Source organism: Artemia franciscana, chromosome 16 (assembly GCF_032884065.1).
Source record: "Artemia franciscana chromosome 16, ASM3288406v1, whole genome shotgun sequence".
Classification (NCBI taxonomy): domain Eukaryota; kingdom Metazoa; phylum Arthropoda; class Branchiopoda; order Anostraca; family Artemiidae; genus Artemia; species Artemia franciscana.
This window is the reverse complement of record NC_088878.1, coordinates 18781178-18807893: the sequence shown is the minus strand read 5'-3', so window position 1 is coordinate 18807893 and position 26716 is coordinate 18781178. Positions and strand designations below refer to the sequence as shown.

Sequence of the window (26716 nt, the reverse complement as noted above, 5' to 3'; positions counted from 1 at the left end):
CTTCTGGGCAACCACTTACATAGGAATATGTTGATTTGTTTTTATTTCCATACCCTCAGGAAGAAAACATTATGAGAGATTGATTTTAGGAGTATATCACTCTTTTCTTCTAGTGTTTGTGTGTCCCCTGTGCTTACGGTGAGATCGAAGATTAAATAAATTTAGAAGATAAAAACATTTACAGATGTTAAGGATTTTATGAAAAAAATAGTAAAGAAAAGTACAAACTGCCAAAACGCCTTTTGTTCACTTGAATCGAGTTTTTCTCCCATTGAGTCACGTTTTGCTGTTCAGAAAAATGGAACCAATTGCAGTATTCCGTTTTTGATCCTTTTTTCAAAACTAAAAATTACCTCTCGAGACAAAAATTGAAACAGATCTGAGTTATGTGGTGGTTGAATTAATGGTGGTCGAGTTATGTGGTGGTTGAACTATGTGGTGGTTGACTAGATGATGGTTGAGTTGTTTTGTAGTTGAGTTTAAAATAGTTAAGTTCCCTTCTTTGAGAGTAGTATCCCTTCTCCGCTTTTAACGACATCCCTATCCCGATGTACTATTGGTGTCACCAACTCCTCGTATCTCTTCTCTGCTTTTAACGACAGCCCTATCCTAATGTGCTATTGGAGTTGCTAGTCCCTCTTATCCAGCTAAAAACTTCTAAGGAGAGTCTTAGCATTTTATGGAAACAATATATTCTCGGTGAAACCACTCAATTTATACAGTACGAGCCCTATTCATATGATGTTATCTCAATTTCTGGGGTAATAAGAAAAAACTTAGAAGCATTATTAATATCTGAGCTTCCTTCACCAAGTATGTTGTTCAATAATTGAAGTAAAGTGTTAAGTGACATGGTGTCTAATAAACGAAGTTTTATTATCGAATGATAAACTGAGTTTGATCAAGGTGTGACAGAAGTTTCAAAGATGTTTTTTTTTTTTACTGTGAATACATTGGCTTAAAGAAGTCCTCGTGTGAGGTAATTTTTGAATGCGGATCTTTGTTGATGAATAAGGACCATAGTGAAGTGTCCTGTTATCACTGGCATGTCAACTATAATATGCATATGTACAATAGAAACTTGTGGAGTGTAACATTATGCCATATAAACCGACAGGATTCTATGACCGAGTGATTCTCCCACTCCGTGAAGGTGGGAAGGAATTAAGTACAGTTCAAGAGGAAGAAAAAATATGTAGTTTTTTTGGAATAATAGCCCTATATATAAAGGATGATGCAGCCGCTGATAAACTTTTAATTAAAAATGCATTTCAAATGCGCCATATTCAATTTGGAAGATTTCAACTGTCACACATATTCATTTAGAATACATAACCCCGAGGACGAGATCCGATGTTTTAGCAGATGGGATCCTAAATAAATCCCTTCTCTGGATATATGTATAAGATATTGCGGGAAGAAGAAGAACGAATCCAGTGGTATAAATTAGGATCACAACAAGTGGGTGATGAATGGAGATAAATGGTAGATATTTTTAACCGTCCCATTCCCTCATCTCTACCCAATGGCCATTCTAAAGACCACCGAATCTATAAATACTTCAAAGCCAAAGTTTTTTATGAGCCTTTTCTATTCCTGACAAAAAACTTCGCAATTCACCTTATGAATTCACAATTAAATGAAATGATTAACATCCTATTAACACGTTCGGCCGCGAACTTAAACACTATTTCTAATGTAATGGTTCTGTGCACATCGGTTTTCCATTACCGGGCTTGTGCATGAGTTTGAGTCCCTACATTACCATCCAGGACCCCATGTCCCCCTCCAGTGGCCCAATGGCCCCTCAATGTTTTTGGACTTCGATTTTTTTAAACTTTGAAATTTTTTAAACTTTTTTTCAACACAATTTTTTTGGACAGAATTTTTTGGGGCCTAGATGTGTTCTTGTGAAAATTTCTTCGGACACGAATTGTTTTAAAACATATATTTTTGGACTAAGATTTTTTTGGACTTATTACTTTGGGACACGAAAGATTTCCTAATGTTTCCAAGACTTGTAAGAATTATGCGTTTTCCGGTAATGCGTAATTATTCATGTTTCCAGTGAAACAAAATATACATCCTGTTACAGCCTTCACTTCTTGTCATTTGAGACTCAGATACTGTGGTACCCCATACTCCGGTGTACTATTAGAGTTGCTAGCACATAATTGAAATCATTCCAAAAATATGCATCCATGTTTCTGAGTATGTCATAGCATGCACCCGAGAATTTCAAAAATGATGCGTTATCTGGTATAGCGTAATCATTCATGTTGTCAGTGAAACAATACAACACATCCTGTGACAGCTCTCAAATCTGGTCTTTTGAGATAACAACTGAGTCAAAAGTACATTGGCTTAAAGAAGTCCTGGTGTGAGGTAATTTTTGAATGCGGATCTTTGTTGATGAATAAGGACCATAGTGAAGTGTCCTGTTATCACTGGCATGTCAACTATAATATGCATATGTACAATAGAAACTTGTGGAGTGTAACATTATGCCATATAAACCGACAGGATTCTATGACCGAGTGATTCCCCCACTCTGTGAAGGTGGGAAGGAATTAAGTACAGTTCAAGAGGAAGAAAAAATATGTAGTTTTTTTGGAATGGTAGCCCTATATGTAAAGGATGATGTAGCCATTGATAAACTTTTAATTAAAAATGCATTTCAAATGTCCCATATTCAATTTGGAAGATTTCAACTGTCACACATATTCATATAGAATACATAACCCCGAGGACGAGATCCGATGTTTTAGCAGATGGGATCCTAAATAAATCCCTTCTCTGGATATATGTAAAAGATATTGCGGGAAGAAGAAGAACGAATCCAGTGGTATAAATTAGGATCATAACAAGTGGGTGATGAATGGAGATAAATAGTAGATATTTTTAACTGTCCCATTCCCTCATCTCTACCCAATGGCCATTCTAAAGACCACCGAATCTATAAACACTTCATAGCCAAAGTTTTTTATGAGCCTTTTCTATGCTTGACAAAAAACTTCGCAATTCACTTTATGAATTCACAATTAAATGAAATGATTAGCATCCTATTAACACGTTCGGCCGCGAACTTAAACACTATTAATAATGTAATGGTTCTGTGCACATCGGTTTTCCATTACCGGGCTTGCGCATGAGTTTGAGTCCCTACATTATCATCCAGGACCCCATGTCCCCCTCCAGTGGCCCAGTGGCCTCTCAATGTTTTTGAACTTCGATTTTTTTAAACTATGAGAGTTTTTTAAACTTTGAGAATTTTTTAAACTTTATTTCAACACAATTTTTTTGGAAAGAATTTTTTGGGGCCTAGATTTGTCTTGTGAAAATTTTTTCGGACACGAATTGTTTTAAAACATATATTTTTGGACTAAGATTTTTTGGGACTTATTACTTTGGGACACGAAAGATTTCCTAATGTTTCCAAGACTTGTAAGAATGATGCGTTATCCGGTAATGCGTAATTATTCATGTTTCCAGTGAAACAAAAGATACATCCTGTTACAACCTTCACTTCTTGTCATTTGAGACTCAGATACTGTGGTACCCCATACTCCGGTGTACTATTAGAGTTGCTAGCACATTTTTGACATCATTCCAAAAATAGGCATCCATGTTTCTGAGTATATCATAGCATGTACCCGAGAATTTCAAAAATGATGCGTTATCTGGTATAGCGTAATCATTCATGTTGTCAGTGAAACAATACAACACATCCTGTGACAGCCCTCAAATCTGGTCTTTTGAGATAACAACTGAGTCAAAAATACTTTTAGCTTCTAAGCCATTTTTCATTGGTTTCATGAAATTTACGGGTTTTTTTGGGGACTTGTAATTATTCTATTTTTTTTACTTAGAACATTTTGGGGATTTGGAATTATGTTGGGACACCATGACTGTCTTGGTATGTTTCCAAGAATTTCACGAATGATTCGTAATCTGGTACTGCTTAATAATTAATACTGTCAGTAAAAGAATACAACACATTCCGTGGCAGACCTCACATCTGGCCTTTTGAGATAACAACAGAGCCAGCAACATTCTTAGCTTCTAAGGAGTTTTCCAATGATTTTATCAAATTTATGTTTTCCTTTTTTTTGAATTTTTGCTTAGAATTCTTAAGGACTTGGAATTATTCTGGGACGCCGAGAATTTCTTGGTATGTTTCCGAGAATTTCAGGAATGATGCGTTATCTGGTATTTTGTAATTGTTCATACTTCCAGTGAAACATCTGGTCATATCAGACAGAGATACTGTGACAAACTATACGCCGATGTACTATGTTTCCGAGAATTTCAAAAATGATGCGCTATCTGATATTGTGTAATCATTCTGGTTTTCGAGAATGTCTTGGTATGTTTCCAGTAATTTCAAGAATGATGTTTTATCTGTTATTGCGTATTATTCATGTTGTCAGTGAAATAATACAATACATCCTATGACAACCCTGATATCTGGTCTTTTATTATAAAAACTGAGTCAACAAAATTTTTAGCTTCTAAGCAGCTTTTCATTGATTTTTTGAAATCTACGGGTTTTTTGGGACTTTTCAGGGACCAGTTGCTTTGGGACACTGAGAATTTCTTGTTATGTTTCCGAGAGTTTTAAGAACGATGTCCAAATTATCTTAAGAGGAGCCAACTAAGCCCGTATAGAGTTGGGATTTCTATGCTACTTAATATTTAAATGGCGTGATATATCAGGGTTTTGCGAATGAAAACATTTCAAAATTTTCATGTTATGGTGGAACTATATTTCTCCAAGATAAAATTACAAAGAAAATCAAATTTAAAATAAATTTGATTTTAAAAAAAGAAGAGAGACATTATGGGACTAAAAAACTTATCAAACTTCTTGACATGTATATAAATATAAATAACACCTATATGTTCATTTATATGTTATAAAAATACCTGATCCTCCACTGAAGAAGTTCTTTACTTTTGGTTTTTTCAGCTTAGCTCCAAAATATAAGGGTTCTGTAGTATTGTACCGAGATAAGACGTATCGCATGTTCTCAGGTATGGCATATGTATCATCATCAGCTTTATAAAACCAATCTGCTTGGTCAAAATATTTATCATAAATGTATTTGAATGCTTCTCTTGATTTACCCCAAAGATGGCCTTTTTCATCTGGCACCGGAAAAGCAACGGATGGTAATGATGCATCTGGAATTAAGTTAGGCTATTCATTTATAGATATAGTTTCCATCTTAAATACAGTGCCACCTGGAACACTTTGAGTGGAAAGATGCTTTTCGTAATGTTTGTGAAGATTTTAGTTCAGGGTTTCAACTATAAGAACTTCTCGACTTGAAATTGGTCTCCGATTACATTTTCATCCGGTTTATTATTTTCATTTTATAACTAGAAGAGCTTTTTTTTTTTATCAAATATCTCAATAAACGCAGCTTTTTATTTCCCTCCATCACAATTGTAAATTTTTAGTTTTTATCAAACCTGTTTAAAAGATCAAGACGTAGATTTAAGGAGTCAACTCCGTGCCTCCAAGTGTCGTCCATAAACCTTACCCAGAAGCAAGGAACCCAAACGGAAACACTGAATAGCGGATTTTTCAATACATGTCTAGAACCAATTAGTGAGAAGAGGATATACAGAACAACCCATAGGAAGAACTAAATCTGTTACTACAATTCACCCCTAAAACTGAAGCAATAGTAGTTTTTGTTTGCCAGAATTATCAATTTCATGTTGAGATCAGTGCTTTTGTTTGCCAGAGTTACCAATGCTGCTCTTTACTTAGCAGCGTAAAGGCGCTGCCTAAATAAACAGCGAAATGGGCACAATGTTTTATTTATCGAAAGGAGTTAACTCGATTAAAAACTGAAAGTTCTAGTGCCATTTTTAACTCAAAAGTAGTTGGAAGGTAACAAGCCCCTTCCCCGCAACTTATAATTATCCCCAAGCACATCCTATTAAAATTTTGAAATAACCATTTTGTTCTGCATAGTTGAAAGTTTCAGTAATTGGGTTTTTGGGAATGAAAACCATCAGGGCAAGAGTTATAAATTATGCTAGTTTTTCATAATTAACATAAGAGGTTTTTTATGGAAAAGATAGTTGTAAAAACTTTGGAAGGGGGTCATACGATTGGACACGGGAAGGTATAATGCCCTTTTGTAGAGTCGAGAGTGATCGGAGAGCATATAGCCTCTACGCCCTCTTTTCCCAAACGCATCAGATCGAAATTTTTAGTTAGCCCTTCTTTTTAAAATAGTCCAAAAATCATGTAACAAGATCTTCGGAGTTGACAAAATCCCCCAGAGCCTGGGGACAAGGGTCAAACGATTTTCCCCAGGGGTTTTGGAAAGGAGTAGTCACATAAGTTTTGGAGGAGGTTATCTTACTAAAAGATAAAATTTCTAGTTCCCTTATTAGGAGTCAAAAGTTATCGGAGCCCCTACACCCCTCTTTTACCCAAATGTGTCTGATCGGAATTTCAGATAGATATTTCGTTCAAAATATTCCAGAGATCCTTTAACAAAGCCTCCAGGACTGAAAAAAACCGCAGATCCTGGGGTCTAGGATCGTAAGTTGTGCCATGGGGGAATTTAAGGTTTTTTATGGAAAAAGTGTCGCATAAACTTAGGAGGAAGCTCATTTGTATGGAAATTGAAAGTTATAGTTGTCTTTTTAAGATTCAAACGTGATCGAAGGGCAACTAGCCCCCTCCCCACGCCATCTTTCCCCAAAATCCATCCAATCGGAAGTTTGGGGTTTCTTTTTTGTGCAAAATAGTCCAAAGATCATATAACAATACTTCCAGGGTTCACAGAGCCCCCAGATTCCGGGGGCAACGGTTGTAAGTTATCTCCTGGAGGCATATAAGGTTCTTATGGAATGAGTGGTCGTATCACCTTTGGAAGAGCCTCAAGAATCAGAAATTCTCATGCTTTTTTAAGAGTATAAGAGTAAAAAGCAATCAAAGGGTAACTAGCCCCCCTCCCACGATATCTTTTCCCCAAATGTATCCAATCAAAATATTTAGATAGCCATTTTGTTCAAAATAGTCCAAAGCTCATTGAAATTTGCCTCCCGGGTTGACAAAATCCCCCTTCCCCGTCCCAGGATAAAGGCTGTAAATTATGTAAGTTGCCCTTTGTTGGGAAATGAAGTTCTTATAGAAGGTGTGGTTGTATAAAGTTTGGAGGAGGCTCATTTGATTTGAAATTGAAAGTTCTAGTTGCCTTCCCTTTTCTCCCAACTGATTCCGATCGAAATTGTGAGATAACCATCTTGTTCAAATTAGTTTGAAGGTCAAATAATTATGGTTGCCGGTATGATAATTAACCCAGCCCTCGGGGCAAGGGCTATAAGCTCTGTTAGTTGGCCATTGCTAATATATAACTTTTTATGGAAAGGGTGGCCGTGTAAACTTGGAGAGGGTTTATCCGATTGGAGGTCAAAAGTTATTGTACCCTATTGTGATAGTCAAAAGTGATAAGAGGAAATCCATCCCCCCTACCCCTGATACTCTTTTCACCCGAATGTATCCGATCAAAATTTTGAAATGGCTGGTTTGTTCGAAGTACAGCGAAATTCAAATAACTATAACTCAGGGATCGACAAATCCTCCCAGCCCCAAGGACAAGGCCTGTAACATACGAAAGTTGTCCATCGTTAATATATTTAAGGGTTTTTTTTGGGGGGGGGTGATCGTATAAACTTTGGAGTTGGCTCATTCGATCAGAAATCAAAAATTCAAGTTTTTTTACGTGCCCTACTTAAGAGTCAAAACAGACTGGAAAGCAACCACTCCCCCTTGCAACGCCAATTCCTTCCCCAAACATATTAAAAAATTTCGAGACATCCATTTTGGTCAGCATAGTTGAAAAGTCCATTAACTGTATCTTTTGGGCCATCCACCCCACAGCCCACTGGGAAAGGGCTATAACTGAGGCAATATGTCCTTGTTCACATACAGTATTGGCAGTTGACAAAGGTCGTCATATTTTATCTCTAGGGTCCAGTCTTTCAGTGAATTTTGAGGGGACTATGGAACTAAATCAAAACATGTTATTTATGTTTGGGCTATCAAAAGGATGTAACTCAGGAATGACTGAGCGCATTAAGATGGAACTTTTAGGAAATGGTCAAGGACTTTTAATCCCCCCCCAAAGTAAAGGAATTTTAATGAATATAACACCGTCAGATTCAGCGTATAAGAGAAACCTGCTATAGACGTTAAAGCTTTCATATAGAAAACATATAATTTTGCATTTTTTTGCCAGAATGTGTTTTTGTGATTTGTGACTAGTTAGAATCTATTGGTTCAATGCAGTAACCCCTGAGAGAAAAAAAAACAATAATAAACACGCATCCATAATCTTCCTCGGAAAAAAAAAGATTATACATTTTAGTAAACAAAAGCTTGAACATTGCAAGAAGGCTTTCTAATGTGTTAAATTTGATGGTGTATGTTTTATCAAGACAACCTGAACTATTCAGAGTATTTTCTCTCTTTTGTGAAAGCCAGTCAAAATTCCTCAACCTCCTAGCGCTTTCTTGGCAACTTTAAATTTGATGAATTTTATACACTTTAATCACCATGAAAATCTGATTTTTTTTTGTATATATTGTTATCAAAACTTTATTATTTTGGATTTTCGGTTATTATTAATTTAAGTCCCTCCTTGCTTACAGTTCTTTGCAACAAACTTGTTTGATTATTTATGAAAAAAGTAATACCTTTAGCTTAACCATGAGTACTTCTCACGATAATTCCTGAATGTATAACCTTTGCAAATTTACGAAAGATTAATACTTTTTGATAATTATTTTTAAGCATAAACTTTTCGGGATAATAAATTGCACAATTACAAAAAAAAATCGTTTTGTTAAAACAAGAAAACTAAATATTGGTTGCAACGATCTTTTAAAAGCTAATTGTTAACAGGTGCATAAATTGCACACGCCAGTAGTTAGTCTTTAGAGCAAGGGGCTTCTGACGTACTTATCGGTTATATAATAGATATTGTACAGTTTCGATCGCGAATGATGCGAGCATGACGCAAGAAACTGGTTGGGCAACTTTTTAAACCACACAATTAGCTTTGGTTTGGCTGCAAAATAAATTGTAGCTATATTTTATTTAAGTATTTAATTTGTATTGTGGTTTGGTTTATGCAAACAAATTTGGGCTACATATTTGCACATTAGACGAGGGAAGGTAAAGTTTAGTATATATTAAATACAGCAATGGTTAGTTTACGTATTTAATATATGCTCTGCTTTACCCCCCCCCCCCTAATGTGCAAATATATAGCCCAAATTTGTTTCTAAACTATTGTATATTCATCATATTTTGTTTCATTTCATTAGCATTAATCGAACTTCACTTCCCGAGTGTCTATTACATAACCGATAAGTACTATTTCTTTTGCAACTAAAACAAGCTGGTTTCAATAAATATATTTTTTTATGTTCTTCAGTTTTGTGTCCTTAACGCTTGGGTCTTATTTCGTTTTTTTTTTTTTTTTTTTTTTTATTTTGTACGCCTAGAAACGAGACAAAAATTAGCAGCATTTTTGGCATGGCACGCGCGAAAAGAAAATCGTTGATCGTTTCAAAAGTACTCCACCTTTTTGGCCAATCACAAATAGAGCAGTTTAAGTTCGTTTTAAATTTTATGCTGATCCTTGCTTTCAGTTGAAAAGACTTTTTTGCTCACCTTTTTTGCCACTCACAAATAAGATAATGTTACATCTCTGCCCCCAGGTTGCTTTGACATGGGCTGCTTTCTTTCCGTGGTTTACACCAGCAGTTAATATCCAACAAAGAAGTCGAACTTTCTTATAAAGATTACGGGATACTGTGTTGTCAGACTCTAGAAAAATAATTAACTTTGAAAAGCTAGCATGTTTACTTCATCTTATAATGCAACACCGTAGTAAAGGGGATTACAGCACCCTCAATATTTCAAAAAGGGTCGAATCTTTTTAGAAGTTTTGCAATTACAAAAAAGATAAAATAAAAGAAAAAACAATCAAAATTGTAAAATGGCTTTACACATAAAACAAACATTTATATAAATGAAGCCAATGCAGTTCCAAGGTAAAGGATCAAAACCCTTCCCAAAGGGCAATAGTTAATCGAACATGCTGTTCTTTCTGCAAATCATATGGCCCGCTGCAGGTCACATAGTATCACATTGTAATTCCAAGGTATTTATTTTCATCAATGTAAGGTCCAAAAATTAATCTTTCATGGTTAAGATAATCTTTGAGGTCACGAGGGTAAATTTTTTTTTTTTGCAAATATTCATTTTAATGAAAATTCTTCAAAAAAGATGCCTTAGGGCTGTACTTTTGCTCATCATTGTGCTAAGATGTTGCATCTTCGACAAGGAACACTTAAGATCTTACTTTTTATGCCGTTCTATTGCAAACGTCTTTCATCATCCTGCTTTGATCAGTTATCTTAGACCAATGATGAGTACATGACCAAAGTTCTCTAATCATGGTTCTATGCGGCAGAAAAATGACATTCTTTGCACTTTTAGCTAATCTACGTGAGCTGTAAGACCTTAAAACAATAGCGAACAAAAGAATGGTAATCTGTACAGAAAGATATAAGGTCTTAGAAGTAAGATCTTAGCACAAAAGAACGCAGTCTTTCTATAAAAAATGAGCGCATTACCCGTTGTTGAAACCAAATCATAAAATTATTTTCGATGTGAATGATTATAGTGCGCCCAGGTTAGTATTCTCTTCAACTAATTGGTTTTTAATATAACGCAGATGGCGCAGTAGGCTTTCGACTTTTACAGTTAGCGAAGGGGGAAGTAACCAAGCGCTTTTTTTAGAATTCTTTATTCGTTTTAAGCTTGACTAGTATATTCGATATAAATTTTACTCGTTTTAGCATTTTTTATTCATTTATATTAGTACCTGTTTCATGTTTGTTTGCTATGATTGCTTATCTAATTTATGTTCGTTTTGAAATTCATTTATCATTTAATAGTATTTTCTGGTTGTTTTGTGTTTGAATTATTATGGTACTTTATTTCTACTGATATTAAGTTTAATCTGACCTTTACGTTTCTTTAAAAAAAATTCTTTTTCAGAAATTTTTCTAATTAATTCCTGTAAAGCAGGATAAAACTCAGAACTATGTAACTGTGTACAATTTTCATGGAAGTATGCTCACCGTAGGTCAGCACATAAGCCGTATTATAGTTGTAAGATTTCTTACCATACTGATTCTGGTCTTTTTCTTTTTGAAATAAATCTCCGCGCTGGAGAGCTGTTATTTCTTCAATGTCGTCAACTTTCTTTGTTAATTCTTTATAATATCTGCAAATAGAATATGATGTTGTCATAACAATGAATATATAATACTTCAGGGACAGATGAGGGTAATAAGTTGAAGCCTTTAGAGGACAAGAAACTAAATCAACAGACATTATGTGCATCCAGGCTAAGGCGCATATATAATGTATCAGGAACAGCTAAGCTCATAGATTAAACGCTTACGGGACCCGGCTGGAACTTGAGCGAATATTTGGTGTCTTTTAAGAGGTGCTATTAAGGGCAACAAATGTTTGAAGAGATTTGTGCTTGTGTTGATTCTGAGCGTGAATTGTTCTTTTTTATCATGTTCCTAAAATTTCCGGCAATGAAGACAGCTTTATCAAAGTTTAAGAACCAAGACAAACTCAACCGGAAAAAATTGGTTACATTGATTTTCGACGTCATATTTCCTTTTTTTAACAACAAATCGGAATTATTTTTCTTAAATGAGCTCAAAATACATTTATCTAAAGGAACAAACAGTTAGAAAAAGTATAACAAAATAAGATTCTTCTAATAAAGCAGTAGATCAATATTTGCTTATATTCACGATTGTACAGGATCGAGATGACAGTGGTTTCAGCCCTTTAGAAAAGTAAGAATTACGCAGATTTTCAATCCATTTACTGGAATTTTATTACCCTTTCCATTCATCAAAAAAAAACTTTTATTAAAACCCGCAAAATTAAGCCTAAATAGAAAAAAAACAAGATAAAACCTTAATTCTTAAAATCCAGTAAAATAAACCAAACCAAAATTAACAAATACTCTTTTAATAAACAAATAAAAAAGATCAATGAAAAACGGACAGAAATTAACTCCAACGCAGTTTTCCAAAAAAGAAGTATCTCAAAGCAAAGTATAGAGCTACACTCAACCAAAGACGAGCAGATGAAAACAAAACAACATATAGAAGGAGTAGTGGAGGCTCAACAAATCCGAAAAGGCCCCTATTCTTTCGAATCCCAGTCCCGACACTTTTTTTTAAACTTCTTCAAGACATAGGTGCATATTGCATAATAGGAGTTGAGGGTGACACAATCTTGCGAGACTTTGCTTCAGGATTGCAAAAAATTGTTCTTTAAGAACCTCCAGGGGGCTTGTTTATTTCAAGATTTCTAAGATTGTTATTCCATACTTTCCTTTTAGAGATCCATAGGTGCCAAGGCTTGTTTACTTTAGGATCACTAAGATGGCTCTATAAAAACCTTCAGGGTTTTATTCCTTGATTTCTAAGATTCTTATGATTAAAAACCTTCAGACCTCCCCGCCAAATATAGATTTCCTTTTAAAAACCACCTGGGCTTGTTAACTTTAGGGTTTTTCTTGGGTTTTATGTTTAGAAAAAACCTAAGTCCTTCTTTACCCCCACAGTTTCCTTTAAAAAATCTTCAGGAACTTCTTTGCTTCAGGATTTCTAAAATTGTTCTTTAAACAACCTTCAAAGGGTTCCTCTCTCACAAGCTCCCTTCCTCCCTCCCAATCTCCAAAGCTACCATCCCAATATACCTGCCATTTTATGCAAGCAAATTTGCATCCATTTTCTACTAGCAGAGCAGTTAGAGAGACTGTTGATTTTATGGGATAAAGAATCCCTGTTATTTCTCGAAAAACAAAAGCGTCATTCGCTATTCCAACGCGTGAAACTGTGTAGTTTTCTGTTGTTTCCAAGGAATGCAAAAAAGATATTAGGACAAAATTCCGAAAAGTCTTCTATCAGATGTTGAAACTGGCACAACTCAAGACTTTCTAAAATGGATGCTCTGAGAAATTTGAAGAAAAAATCGGATTTTTGCTTATATGCTGGTGAGTCCCTTTTTCTGTTGCATCCCCCTACTGAGTTTGAGTTACTATAATTCTCTATATTATATAAACATCTAAAACCCACCCCAAAATTCACATAAAAAGGTTTTATTACTGATAGAATAATCTTACTTTCCCGCTGAAATTCATTAAAACCACTTTCAATCTGATTATTAGAAAAGGCGTAAGTTGCGTTAAACCGTTAATGGTCAAAATGACTTATTTTCTATCGGACAGCTGTTATTATGCTGGTGACCCCTTCTTTCTATACACTCCACCAATTTAACCGTTTGTAACTCTATGTATTGAATTAACAGCTAAACTCCCATAAAAAAGTTTGAATAATCTGATAGAAAAATCGATAGAATAGTCTTATTTTCTGGCAATTTTTTGAAAACCGCTTTCTAGTAGTCTGCTAAAAAAAGGGTATAAACAATTGCGCTAGGTTAAACCCTTCACGGCGTAAACCACAATTTTCCACTGTACAGCTGCTCTTCTGATAATTGCATGAAAGCCGTACCAGCTGGAAAATGTATATTCTGATATTACTTTCGAATCGCAAAGTAGGGTGGTATGGATAAATATAATACTGAATTTTAGCCCAAAAAAAATGACAAAAATGTATTTTTTCATTAAAAGGGAGGGTATGAATTATCCTAAAGAACAGTAAACAAGTGTCTTTTTTGACAAATATTTGAGAGCCTTGCTGTATTGCTTTCTAAAAAGGAGTTAGAAAACTGAGACAGGCATCTACATACTTGCCCTGAAAAGCTATTTTCAGGCACGTACCAAACCTATTTTATTCCCATTTAAATAAGCACTAAATTCTCAGACGGCTGAATAATGGCAAATTTTTAAGCCGGAGGACAGTGATAAAGGAGGAGGGTGTGTTTAAGTATCAACATTGTATAAAACTTTATTGTAAGAATAAATGCCAAAATTTAATTGGGGGATTAAAAATACTTGAAATATTGATTGGATTGTTTTACTTTAAAAAGATTACTTTTTCTTTAAAATAGATTTACCCTTGCAGTTCCAGAAAGCAAACGATTATTAATTTTAAGTGTAAGTAGGAGCATGTTGAAATTAGATTCAATTTGGGAAAAACTAAAATTTAATCACCAGAATTTTAATGATGTGCTTGGGGACATATGAAAAAGCGCTGCAAGAAGCCCAAGAACAAAATACGTCTGAAGAATATTTTTTTTTTTTAGTATATTATACCAAGAATAAAATATTTATGATCTATGATATTCGCTAATTTAAATTTTTCTGTTCCCTTAATAAGGTTAAGAAAGTTTGAATTCCTCATAGAGCAAAGGCTTACACACTGAATTTTCGATTGGTGCATTTTTGGCCCTGTTAAGGTGAGTGGGGGACAATGAAGTTATTTCCAAAAACCAGATTCTACTCTTCTTCAATGCTCATACATTTCTATGAAAATTAAGACATATTTTAACCGTACACGTTTCTTTTAATGAAAACTAATTTCTTTAAGATGTGTTTTTCATAACACGAAAAGCTAAAATTTAATTTCTTTTCAAGGAAAATTCCAAAGAAGTGCTTCCTCCCGAAAAAAGGGCAAAGGCATGCAATGAGGATACATTTACCCTCTCCATACAAAGTCTGGAGACGGCTCCTTCAGGTCCCAAGCAAAGCGACAAGAATGCGACCACCATCCCACTATACAGCACAGGTTGCAAGGCCCTCTACCCCCCCAAGCAAGAAGTCGTCTATCCTTCAAGACTTGTGGTGCCCTTACAAGGCGATGATACACCCCCATTCAGCGATCCAGCATGAGGAGAATGCCATTCAAGATGCTGACTTTAATATAAGCGTTTATTCTTTGATATTTTCCATAAAACTTATTTATTTCCACTAAAAAACTTAAGATTTATTTCTTTTAGTTTACTTTAGTTTACTTTTTCCCATTCTTTTAGCAAGAAGCATGTTTTTAAAATAAGGTGTTTTTAAGAGCCTGCTTTTGGAAACTTAGCGTTTACTATTGCCTTTAGGAAGTAAATTTGGGGGTCCTAATACCCAGATTAATAATAAGTGAAATTACCAGGGCCTTCAATAAGAAGGAGACCCCAGAGAAATGAACTTTTCACCATGGTTTAACGGCAATAGCCTAATTTTTATGCGAGATGAATTTCTCAGACTATTTGAACATTGAGGGTCCGAGACTAACCCAAGGTTTACAGACTATTAAAGACACTTCCATAGTTTGATGCAGCTGTTCACCCCACTCCCCTCGATCCTATAGAAAATGTACTTTTCACCGTGGTTTTAGCTATTAATATCGTTTTGAAAACAAGGTGTTTTTAAGATCCTGCATTCTACTGTTGTCTCTAGGAAGGAGATTTGAAGATCCTTAGATTAATATTCTTTTCACAGCTTAAAACCATAAATACTTCAAAGAGAAATAAATTTTTTATTCTTTTTCCAGGCCAACAGTGATGATCATGCATGCATCGGCCAACTTTTCTTTGGTGAAGCAAAAATGGGAACCAACACCCCTTCGGTAAGTTTTTTTAAGACTCGTTAAAACGTCATAATACCTGAAACGTAAAGGGGAGACTTCTTACGCGGTAATTTCTGGTCATTAAATTTATATCCAGTATTTTGGCAATCTATGGACCCGAAGGGTCCATGTATGGTCATCAAACTTATAACTGGTTGTGTGGTCTTAATACATTGGAAGGGGCCCTTCGGAAGCCCATTTATGGTCATTAAGCCATTAAGTGGTTGTGTGGTCTCAATACATCCAAATGCCCTTTAGGGCCATGTATGGTCCTTACGAGCCAGTGAAGTCCTTCTAGTTCTGAACGCTCACTCTTAACCTAAATTAAAGTTTTTCAAAGGATGAAGTGTTCCAATCAGCTAATAAGCTCCTATAATTATATAGGTTTACATATTGGCATTTCTATCCGAATTCTGCGACAGTGCATTTACGATTCCAGAGAATAGTGAGCACGAGGAGCATTATAATTCAAGGGTGAGCCTTATTATGTATACCTTCCCCAACATTAATTTAGACTGTTTTGCTAGGGATCTTGTCCTTGACAGTGAATTTTCAGACAATCTATTAAACCAAGTACAAAAAAGCAAAGTCGGTATGGTGCTGGAAAAACATCCCCCACTCCTCACAGTGACATCGGGGAATCAGAACAAAGAGGTGCCGGTTCCCCCCAAATTTGCCTGATTTATTTTTAGTGGATACCGCTTTGTGCAGTACTTATGATATAGAATTGAGCTTAGAGATCCTTTTAATACTCTTTCTAGTGGTAGTATCCATACAGATCCGATGGATGTAGCAGACTCCTATGTCAGCAAGATTTGGATACTTCTTGAAAAACACACTCGGGAGGCAGGAGAACTATACTTAGATCGTTTTAAGACCCTTGAGTCTTTAATAATTTCTAAGGTGCCTCCCTCGGCAACTCGGGTGCGTCTTCAGGAGATGGATCGGGGAAAATCCTTCAGATATGAAAGACACCCTTGAATATCAAATAAGAGGGTGGGGACCAGGGTGACCAGGTCTCCATGGCTCCTAAATAATTGTTGTAGTCTATTTTGGGGGACAAATAAAGACAGAGGAGGGGGTAATCCCATCTAATATCGATCTTGCGGGGCTCAGTGACAGGTAGACATGTTTCGATGACGTTAAAATTAACATCCAGTATCGCAAGGAATTACTTTGTGATGTCTTGTGGCCAAGTGGGATGACCCTTCCTGCGAGGACAACTGCAAAGAGCGGAGGACACTTATGAGAAACGGTCCCAGCAAGAAGCAGAGACAATTGGCTTGCTGCTACTTCGAAATTCAGCCAAAAAACATTTCTTGTTTATAAAGTATGACTAATGAGAAAATTATTTAGATCAATGAAAATAATTAATGAAATAAAGAACTAGGTCTAAGGTGTCCAGGGAAACCGACGGACAAGTTACCAAATCCGGGGCAATCGATGTATTGACACCCAACAGCAGTGACAACCCACTTAGACAATTTTCCTCCATTCTGTCTCAGACACCAGACTGATTTTATATACAAGACATGCCACCAGAATCGATACATTAAACATTTTGGCACCCACAAACCGGATAAGAAAGATAAATTCCTCCGCATAGCCAACCACTTCAAGCGGGATTTTATTGGTCTCTAAGAGACACATCTACCAAATAACTGCGAAGAACAGATAGGAGATGCAATCCTCCTACTCTTTGGCAGACAAGATGGAATACGCAGATAAGGATTTGGCTTTTTTCGCCATCCTTAAAAAGGGCAAAAAAAGTTTCCTAATGCAGTTCTTATCAACTGATTACCGTCTTATGTACTCAGTGTTTCCACTTCATATTTTTTGAAATCCCTAAAAGGCTGAAAATTCCCTATAAATTCCAATTTTCAATACCAAAATCCCTATAGGTTTCCTCATTATCTTATTTCTTTCCAAATCACTAGTAAAGCCTTGTTATGCTGACTTTCTGTAGCATTTGTTAAAGATGACTTATTTTGCAAATTAAGAGCTTTATTTGTAGCAAATATCTTCGTTTGACGTCTAAAACAATACTTTGTATTTATTGGTTAGTTAAGTTCAATTTTGGTTTATAGGTTCCGGGGCCAAATTTCAGAATCTGGACAATATGAAGATATTTTTTTCTTTGCTATTATTTTTTCCTTCTCTATTACTGTTTTTGCAACACCTTCATTTTTATTTGAATTTCTACGATGGATTGACATTAATGATATCCAACCAGTCACTTTTTCAAGCAATATTTGGTTTTGACTTGTTTTTATATTGATCTGGGTCTATTTTTATAAAAGTGTTTGAAAACACAGTTATCTGTCAACAGGTCTGTAAAAATATGACAGCATATTAGATATAGGAAGACGAGTAAGAGAAATGGATTTCAATTGTTTTTGTTTTCTGTTACGTTTGACCAATCAGAGTGCTAAATAGGTTGTGTCAGTACGACAGTCGATATGGTGGTCAGAATAAATAAATATTTATTTTATATGGTTATTTTCGGCAATTTGGGTTATATGGCCACATTGCTTATTTTACCTATATGGACAATCCATTAGTTGCCTCAGTATCCGGTTATACTAATAAAAAAAAATAAAGAAAAATCTATTTTTAGTTAAAATCAGATTTAGCACCTTCATTCTTTTTTTTGCGATGGTAGCTGAAGCCTAACTCTTTTCATGAGTAGCAGTAGCTGCTCGTCTCCACGAATGCATAAAGAACATTCTTGGGCCCACTTCACACCATAGTTTGTTTTCAGAATTCCACGTGACAGTTTCGCTTAAGCCTGTTCCGTTTGTCCGTCTTCAAGATTTGAAGAGAAAGTCCGTCTTCAAGAGAAAGCAAAAATATAACTGACAATTTTAGATTTACGGATACCTTGGTTCCGGAAGTTTGTCTTCAAAAAAACGAACACCAGCAGGTGACACGCATCCATATTTTTGACATTGATTAGACTTTGGATTCCTACATTCCTGTTCGATTTTGTTCCATCCCCTGATACTTTTCCATACTTTCGAATAAATGGTTGGAGTGAAGTAGGCAGTAGTGACCGAACTGATACACGGTCAACCATTTCTACATATTTGTGAATGTCATCATGGAGACGAAATCGAGTTTGGATCTTTTGCACAGCTTCTATGTAAAAAGATTGTGGAGCTCTGAGGATCTTTTAGGAAGATTGGGAGATTTAGGTGATTCAATTAATTTGGAATGCATTCGTTAACTTCGCATAGTCATCCTTCAAGTCTTAGTTTAATTGAGCAGTATCTCTGCACCTTTGACTTCTAGTCTAGGACTCTGAATTAGGGGTCCCTAATCTGCACCTTTATCAGATTTTTTTCAAATGATTAGCAGTGTTAAAAGAAATTTGGACCCCTCTTTTCTTGACTTCTAGGTCCATTTAGTTGTTGTCGCTATTGTCTGGTAGAAGCCTCTATTCAGTAGCCTATTGGCAAACATTCAAACAAATGGGTTTCCATATCGAAAGTGTAAAAGATCCCTAACTCCCTGTATGACGTGTCCAGACTATCAGATTTTTGAAAAATGGGACATAAAACTATTTCCTTCCCATTTTCCTTTTCGGGTTGGAAGAGGATTTCCTAGGGAAGAAACCCTAGAAATTCTTTAAGAAACCCATAAGATTTGTAAATATCCCTAAAAATCCCTAAATTCCTAAATGAAAAAGTTTACCCTTAAGAAACTTCGAAATCTTTATTTTAGAGGAAATTCCCTTGAATGGAAGCAATGCATTTACTACCAACACTTAAGCTCTTCGGGTCATTTGTAAAAGACATTGAAGAATAATGTTTCACCCCTCTTCACCAGTTTAGGTATAAGCCAGGTTGAGGTGGAAAGCAAACTCTCTTTCTACATGTAAATGTACTGAAAGACATTGAAGACAGAGGTAATTTCTTAATTTTATGTGCACTTGATATAGCAAAAGCTTTAGATTCGTTATAATTCGTTCAGGTTTTACTTGAGGCTCATATGAAAGGCACTAACGCCGTGGTGGTTATTTGAGTAAGATACATGTATATAGAAATCTGAAAGCTACAGTTAAAGATAGTTGTCTGCTATTTCGGATCCTGAAACGTTTATGGCAAGGTGCTTTGAATCCTCCAGGTTTGTTTAATATTTGTGTCACTCGTAGCCTACTCAGGATAAGTTGAACTGTACACTTATCAAACAGTTACTGGTAACGAACTGTAGTAATGAGCGACCCGGCTTGATAGTAACCAAAACTCTAAAAAATTGAATTTTGATACCAATAGCTACATCAAAAGAATCGCATTTTAATGCTAATTTTAAATATATAAGTTTCATCAAGTTTAGTCTTACCCATCAAAAGTTACGAGCCTGAGAAAATTGAGGTTATTTAAGAAAATAGGGGGAAAAACCCCCTAAAAGTCATAGAATCTTAACGAAAATGACACCATCAGATTCAGCGTATCAGAGAACCCTGTTGTAGAAGTTTCAAGCTCCTATCTACAAAAATGTGGAATTTTGTATTTTTTGCCAGAAGCCAGATCACGGATGCGTGTTTATTTGTTTGTTTGTTTTTTGTTATTATTTTCCCAGGGGTGATCGTATCGACCCAGTGGTCCTAGAATTTTGCAAGAGGGCTCATTCTAACGTAAATGAAAAGTTCTAGTGCCCTTTTTAAGTGACCAACAAAATTGGAGGGCACCTAAGCCCCCTCCAACCGTAAGTATTTTCCCAAAGTCAACAGATAAAAATTCCGAGATAGCCACTTTATTCAACGTAGTCGAAATACCTTGTAACTATGTCTTTGGGGACGACTTACTCCCCCACGGTCCCCGTGAGAGGGGCTACAAGTTACAAACTTTGACCAGTGCTTACATATAGTAATGGTTATTGGGAAGTGTATAGACGTTTTCAGGGGGATGTTTTGGTTAGAGGGAGGGGCTGAGAAGAGTGAGATATGTTGGGGGACCTTTCTGTCGAGGACTTTGTCATGGGGGAAGAAAACTTCCATGAAGAGAGCGCTGGATTTTCTAGCATTATTTAAAAAAAAAACAATGGAAAAATAAATATGAAAAAGTTTTTTCAACTGGAAGTAAGGAGCAGCATTAAAACTTAAAACGAACAGAAATTATTACGAATATGAGGGGCTCACCTCCTCCTGATACCTCGCTCTTTAAGCCAAAGTATTTTTAGTAATTTCAACTATTTATTCTACGGCTTTTGTGATTCAGGGGTCATTCTTAATGAGTTGGGACAAAATTTAAGCTTTAGTGTAAAGAGCGATGTAATGACAAGGGGGTGAACTCCCTCATGTATGTAATAAAACATGAGAATACAAAAATTTGTTACGTAGGCTAATTTATAAGTTACGTATATCTTTTACTAATAAAAACATTCGCAAAAAATTGAAAGTTCTAGTTGCCTTTTTAAGTAACAAAACATCGGAGGGCAACTAGGCCTCCTCCCCCGCTCCTTTTTTCTCAAAATCATTCGATCAATACTATGAGAAAGCCATTTAGCCAAAAAATAAATATGCAAATTTCGTTTTAATTATTCATCTGCGGAGAGCCACAATCAAAACATGCATTGATTCAAAAACGTTCAGAAAGTAAATAAAAAAAACATGTTTTTTTTTAACGGAAAGTAAGGACCGGCATTAAAACTTAAAACGAACAGAAATTACTTCGTATATGAAAGGGGCTGCTTCCTCCTCAACACCCCGCTCGTTACGCTAAAGTTTCTTACTGTTTTAAAAAGTAGAGTTCGGAGAAAGAGTCAAACTTTAGCGTAAAGAGCGGGGCGTTGAGGAGCATGCAGCCCCTTTCATATACGAAGTAATTTCTGTTCGTCTTAAGTTCTAATGCCACTCCTTACTTTCCGTTAAAAAAAAACTTGTTTTTTTTTATTTAATCTTCAGAGTTGACCTCTCGCTAGTTACGTTTGAGGATGACAATAAATCTTTATATTTTTTTTCTTTAATTTTCTTCTTTTAATTAGTTTCTAGAAGTTTTCTGCTGTTTTGACTGTTTCTGTTTTTAGCTCTCTTACGTGACATTTGAAGGAAATTCGGCTCTAATTGAGCTTGTGACACTCTTTTGGAAATAATTTTTAAATTTTCTTCCTTAACAAATTTTAAGTGAATGCTTAAAACCACATTTTCCAGCCCAACTAAAAATAAGGATAATAGAAATGGTCCAATTACCAACCAAAAAACATTGTTAAAAAAAGGAAAATCAATTTACCATCACAAGAGGTAGACATTAATTTGTTTACCTTTTCTTAGCTGAATAAAAATCGATGAAATCAAACACATTTTTGAATCAGTCAGAATTAACAGATAAGCAAAACATTAAACGACTTGACTAAAGATTCAATAAGAAAGATTTAATAATAAGCCTCCAGTAGCTAGCTAATGTACCGTTCATTAATTTGAGCCTGGAAAATAAACCTGGGTAGTATCGATAAAGCATTTCATTGACTGTCAGCTTATTAGGACACAAAGTGGAAATGACGTTTTCTCAGTTATTTCAGTGGATTTGTTTAAAATTTTGAAGTAGTATAAAAAATTCAAACATTAACACTACAGTTTCGTAGTTCAGCCAAGATTGTATCAATTTTTTTTTTTTTTGGGGGGGGGTCTTTTCTAGACAACGGTCTAGATAAAGAAAAAACTTTAAAAGACGTATTAAAAATTTGGTTTCAAGTATATTTGTTCCGTTTTTATGAGTTTGAAAAAATTTCGGAGGGAGGGAGGACTCCAAAACCGGCACCTCCCTAAATAGGACCTTGGCTTACACATTTTTTAGTAGGTTACATCCAACTCTAACTTCTACGATTTGAAGCAAGAATACGAGTAGCATAGAAATAATATGTCCCTTACTTGGACTCTAATAGATTACCTATACTCCTGACTGCACACCTTATTTGGGCTCCAAAGATTGCCTATACTCATTTCTACTGTTTGAGGCTTGTCCTACTTAAATGTGAAATGGATAGAACTTGAAAAATATGTTTCTATATGAAAAGATTTTTTCATCGATTTTACCTTGACTTATTGAAACGCTTATTTCAAACAGTTCGTGGTAACGAACTGTAGTAAGGAGCGATACGGCTCAATAGTAACCAAAACTCTAAAAAATGGGATTTTGATACCAATAGCTACATCAAAAGAATTTCATTTTAATGATGATTTTAAATATATAAGTTTCATCAAGTTTAGTCTTACCCATCAAAAGTTATGAGCCTGAGAAAATTTGCCTTATTTAAGAAAATAGGAGGAAATAACCCCTAAAAGTCATAGAATCTTAACGAAAATCACACCATCAGATTCTGCGTATCGGAAAACACTATTGTAAAAGTTTCAAGCTCCTATCTACAAAAATGTGGTATTTTGTATTTTTTGCCAGAAGGCAGATCACGGAAGCCTTCTGGCAAAAAATACAAAATCCATAGGAACTTCAATATGGGTATCAAAGATGCGTGTTTATTTGTTTTTGTTTTTTTTTTTCCCAGGGGTGATCGTATCGACCCAGTGGTCCTAGAATCTTGCGAGAGGGCTCATTTAACGGAAATGAAAAGTTTTAGTGCCCTTTTTAAGTAACCAAAAAAATTGGAGGGCACCTAGGTTCCCTCCCACGCTAGTTATTTTCCAAAAATCACCGAATGAAAATTCTGATTTTAATCAGCGTAGTAGTAAAACCTTATAACTATGTATTATTAGGACGACTTACTCCCCCGCAGTCCCCGTGGAAGGGGCTGCAAGTTATAAACTTTGACCAGTGCTTACATATATTAATGGTGATAGGGAAGTGTACAGACGTGTTCAGGGGGATTTTGTGGTTGGGAGGAGGGGTTGAGAAGAGGGGGATATGTTGTGGGAACTTTCCATGGAGGAATTTGTCACGGGGGAAGAAAATTTCCATGAAGAGAGTACAGGATTTTCTAGCATTATTTAAAAAAACGGAAAAAATAAATATGAAAAGTTTTTTCAACTGAAAGTAAGGAGCAGCATTAAAACTTAAAACGAACAGAAATTATTATGCATATGAGTGGCTCACCTCCTCCTAACACCTCAATCTTTATTCTAAAGTAGTTTTAGTAATTTCAACTATTTATTCTACGACTTTTGTGATTCAGGGGTCATTCTTAAGAAATTGGGACAACATTTAAGCTTTAGTGTAAAGAGCGAGGTACTGACGAGGGGTTGAACCCCCCCCCCATATACGTAACAAAAACATGAGAATACAGAAGTTTCTTATGTAAGCTAATTTGTCAGTTACGTATATCTTTTACCAATAAAAACATTCGTAAAGAATTAAAAGTTTTAGTTGCCTTTCTAAGTAACCCAAAAATCGGAGGGCAACTAGGCCTCCTCCCCCGCTCTTTTTTCTCAAAATCATTCAATCAAAACTATGAGAAAGCCATTTAGCCAAAAAAATAAATATGCAAATTCCGTTTTAATTATTCATCTGCGGAGAGCTAAAGTCAAAACACGCATTGATTCAAAAACGTTCAGAAATTAAATGAAAAAAAAAACAAGTTTTATTTTAAAAGAAATTAAGGAGTGACATTAAAACTTAAAACGAACAGGGATTACTTCGTATTTGAAAGGGGCTGCCTCCTCATCAACGCCCTGTTCTTTACATTAAAGTTTTTTACTGTTTTAAAAAGTAGAGTTAAGAGAAAGAGTCAAACTTTAGCGTAAAGAGCGGGGTGTTGATGAGGGACCCCTTTCATATACGAAGTAATTTCTGTTCGTTTTAAGTTTTAATGTCGCTCCTTACTTTCAGTTAAAAAAACTTGTTTTTTTATTTAATTTAAACTTAAATTCAAGATATGATAAGCTTTAATATCTACGAATTTGTTCCTTGGGTAATGAGGTTTAGGAATTTTCTTCTTCTTTCCTTGTTTATGGGAGAGATGGGTAGAGAGGCCACATGTTTTCACTTTTTAATCACAGATGCATCAAAGTCTGTAGAAAATAGTATATATCCCCAAGGAGACACAAAGATGAATGGTTATCTTACGTCAAATAGAGCAATACAGATTTAATTTAGTGCTGAATTTTAGCATTTCTATTAAATACTTATAGTATTGTATCGGATTAACGACGCTTCTTGACTACTAAGGCGTCGGCCCTGCAGTGAATTCCTGCAGCATGATTCGATCTCTGGGTCCCGTATTACGAAGCTAAGGTCAAACCCACTGCGCCACCACAGGACTTAAATACTTATAGTAGTAGGCTATATATTGTTTTTATTTTTGAATATTCTGCTTCTCCACTTTTCTTGCTCCTTAGGAGTCATTTTCTGCCTTTTTATCATGAAGAGGTGACAAAGGCCACTGTTACGCCATATCTCAGTATACTTATCCTTTGTTGCATATGTAATATCATCGTAAGATAAATCCTTACCTGATCAAAAAACACATAAATAAAACATCATTAAACATTAAAACCTAGAAAACTATTTAAATGGATACGAATATATTTCATAAAATACTTAATTTTTATTTTCTATTAGAAATAGTGGAATTATTGCAAAAGTTTAAATCGTACTATATTTTTACTTATTTGTGAAGGCATTTAGAGGGATGGCCTAGCGAGAGATTACCTACAAAATGAACCAAGTTACACTCTAAATCGAAATCAAAGGGTTCGTGGGAATCATTACCGAAAAACCAACGCCTTTTTAGTGCTGCATATAATATAAGCAGAATCTAGAATATTGGCACCTGGGAGTATTGGCAAGAGCTACAGAGGCAAGTCAAAACGCGTTATGTCACACAACATAAATTTAATTTACTGGTGAATGGAAAAGAAAAAAAAATCGTTTTGGGTTATTTGACTGTAAATAAAGCTAGCTAGAATTTTAGACATTCATTGCATGGCAACATCGACTCAGATGTCAAAGAACCACTTTTTGACTATTGATAAGCAGAAAAGTTGATATTCTGAATTTCAGAACTTGAACTTTCAATTATCTTGACAGTACAATATGTTCAAAAAATGCACAATTTATAAGTTATATTTTACTTTAATTAGTTGCACTTTTTAATGCCTTTGGTACCTGGAGAAAATTGGCGGGAGCTTCAAAAGCATGCCAAAAGGGTTTATGTCACACAACATGAATTTACTAGAGAGTGGAAAAGCAAAAAATTGCTTTTATTAATACTACTGTAATTAAGTACTAGCTGGATTTCACCTCGGATATCAAAGAACAATTTTTCGACTATTGATACAAACGAGAAAAGTGATTATACTGGATTTTAGAACATGAACTTTCCATTATCTTGACAGTCCAATATGGTCAGAAAATGCGCATTTAATCAATTATTTTTATTTCTTTCATCAGTTAATTTTTTAATGCCTTTGGCACCTTGGAAAATTTGCAAGAGCTACAGAGACAAGTCAAAGGGAATTTATGTCACACAACAGGTATTTACTGGTGAGTGGAAAAGCGAAAGGATTTTTTTTGGGTTTTATGACTGCGAATAACGCCTAGCTGGATTTTTAGACTTTCATTGCATGGCAACATCAATTTGGGTATCAAAGAATCATTTTTCGACAATTGATACGAAGGAGAAAAGTGATTGTACTAATTTTTTGAACTTGAACTTTCAATTATCTTGACAGTACAATATGGTCAGAAAATGCGCATTTAATTAATGCATTTTTCCCTTTCATTAGTTTATTTTTCAATGCCTTTGGCACCTGATAAAATTGGCAAGAGCTACTGAGAGCAATTCTTTAAGAATGGCCCCTGAACCACAAAGGCCCTTGAATAAATCGTTGAAATTACTAAAATACTTTAGCGTAAAGAGCAAGGTACCGTGGAGGAGATGATTTTCTCATTGTTTTTTTTTATAAATAGGGCTAGAAAATCCTGCAGCCCCTTCATGGAAAATCTCTTCCCTCATGATAAAATCATCCATGGAAAGATCCTCCCACGTACCCTCCCCCCGACCAGCCTCCCCACCCCCATCCCCTCAGCACGAAAAAGTCCCCCTAAAAACATCTGTAGACTTCCCAATAACTCTTACTATATGTAAACAATGGTCAAAGTTTGTAACTTGC

General features: G+C 35.3%; 2 protein-coding genes across 5 annotated transcripts in view; one reads left to right on the top strand and one right to left on the bottom strand.

Moving 5' to 3' along the window:
* LOC136037172 (glycoprotein-N-acetylgalactosamine 3-beta-galactosyltransferase 1-like) overlaps positions 1 to 26716 on the bottom strand; it is an 82085-nt gene that overhangs the window by 28837 nt on the left and 26532 nt on the right. For 3 of the 4 annotated variants that reach the window (XM_065719716.1, XM_065719715.1, XM_065719714.1), the window contains 3 exons: positions 11230 to 11330; positions 9707 to 9862; positions 4927 to 5184 (listed from right to left, as the gene is read on the bottom strand). In XM_065719716.1, coding sequence (XP_065575788.1) covers positions 4927 to 5184; positions 9707 to 9862; positions 11230 to 11330 — 515 coding nt within the window. The remainder of the gene's footprint in view (positions 1 to 4926; positions 5185 to 9706; positions 9863 to 11229; positions 11331 to 26716) is intronic. The other variant, XM_065719717.1, reaches the window with a different exon arrangement.
* The window catches only part of LOC136037175 (equilibrative nucleoside transporter 3-like), a 103827-nt gene continuing 90117 nt past the window's right edge, over positions 13007 to 26716 (top strand). Inside the window, exons 1-2 of the mRNA XM_065719721.1 lie at positions 13007 to 13133; positions 14676 to 15654. The gene's annotated coding sequence lies outside the window, so the exon portion shown is untranslated. The remainder of the gene's footprint in view (positions 13134 to 14675; positions 15655 to 26716) is intronic.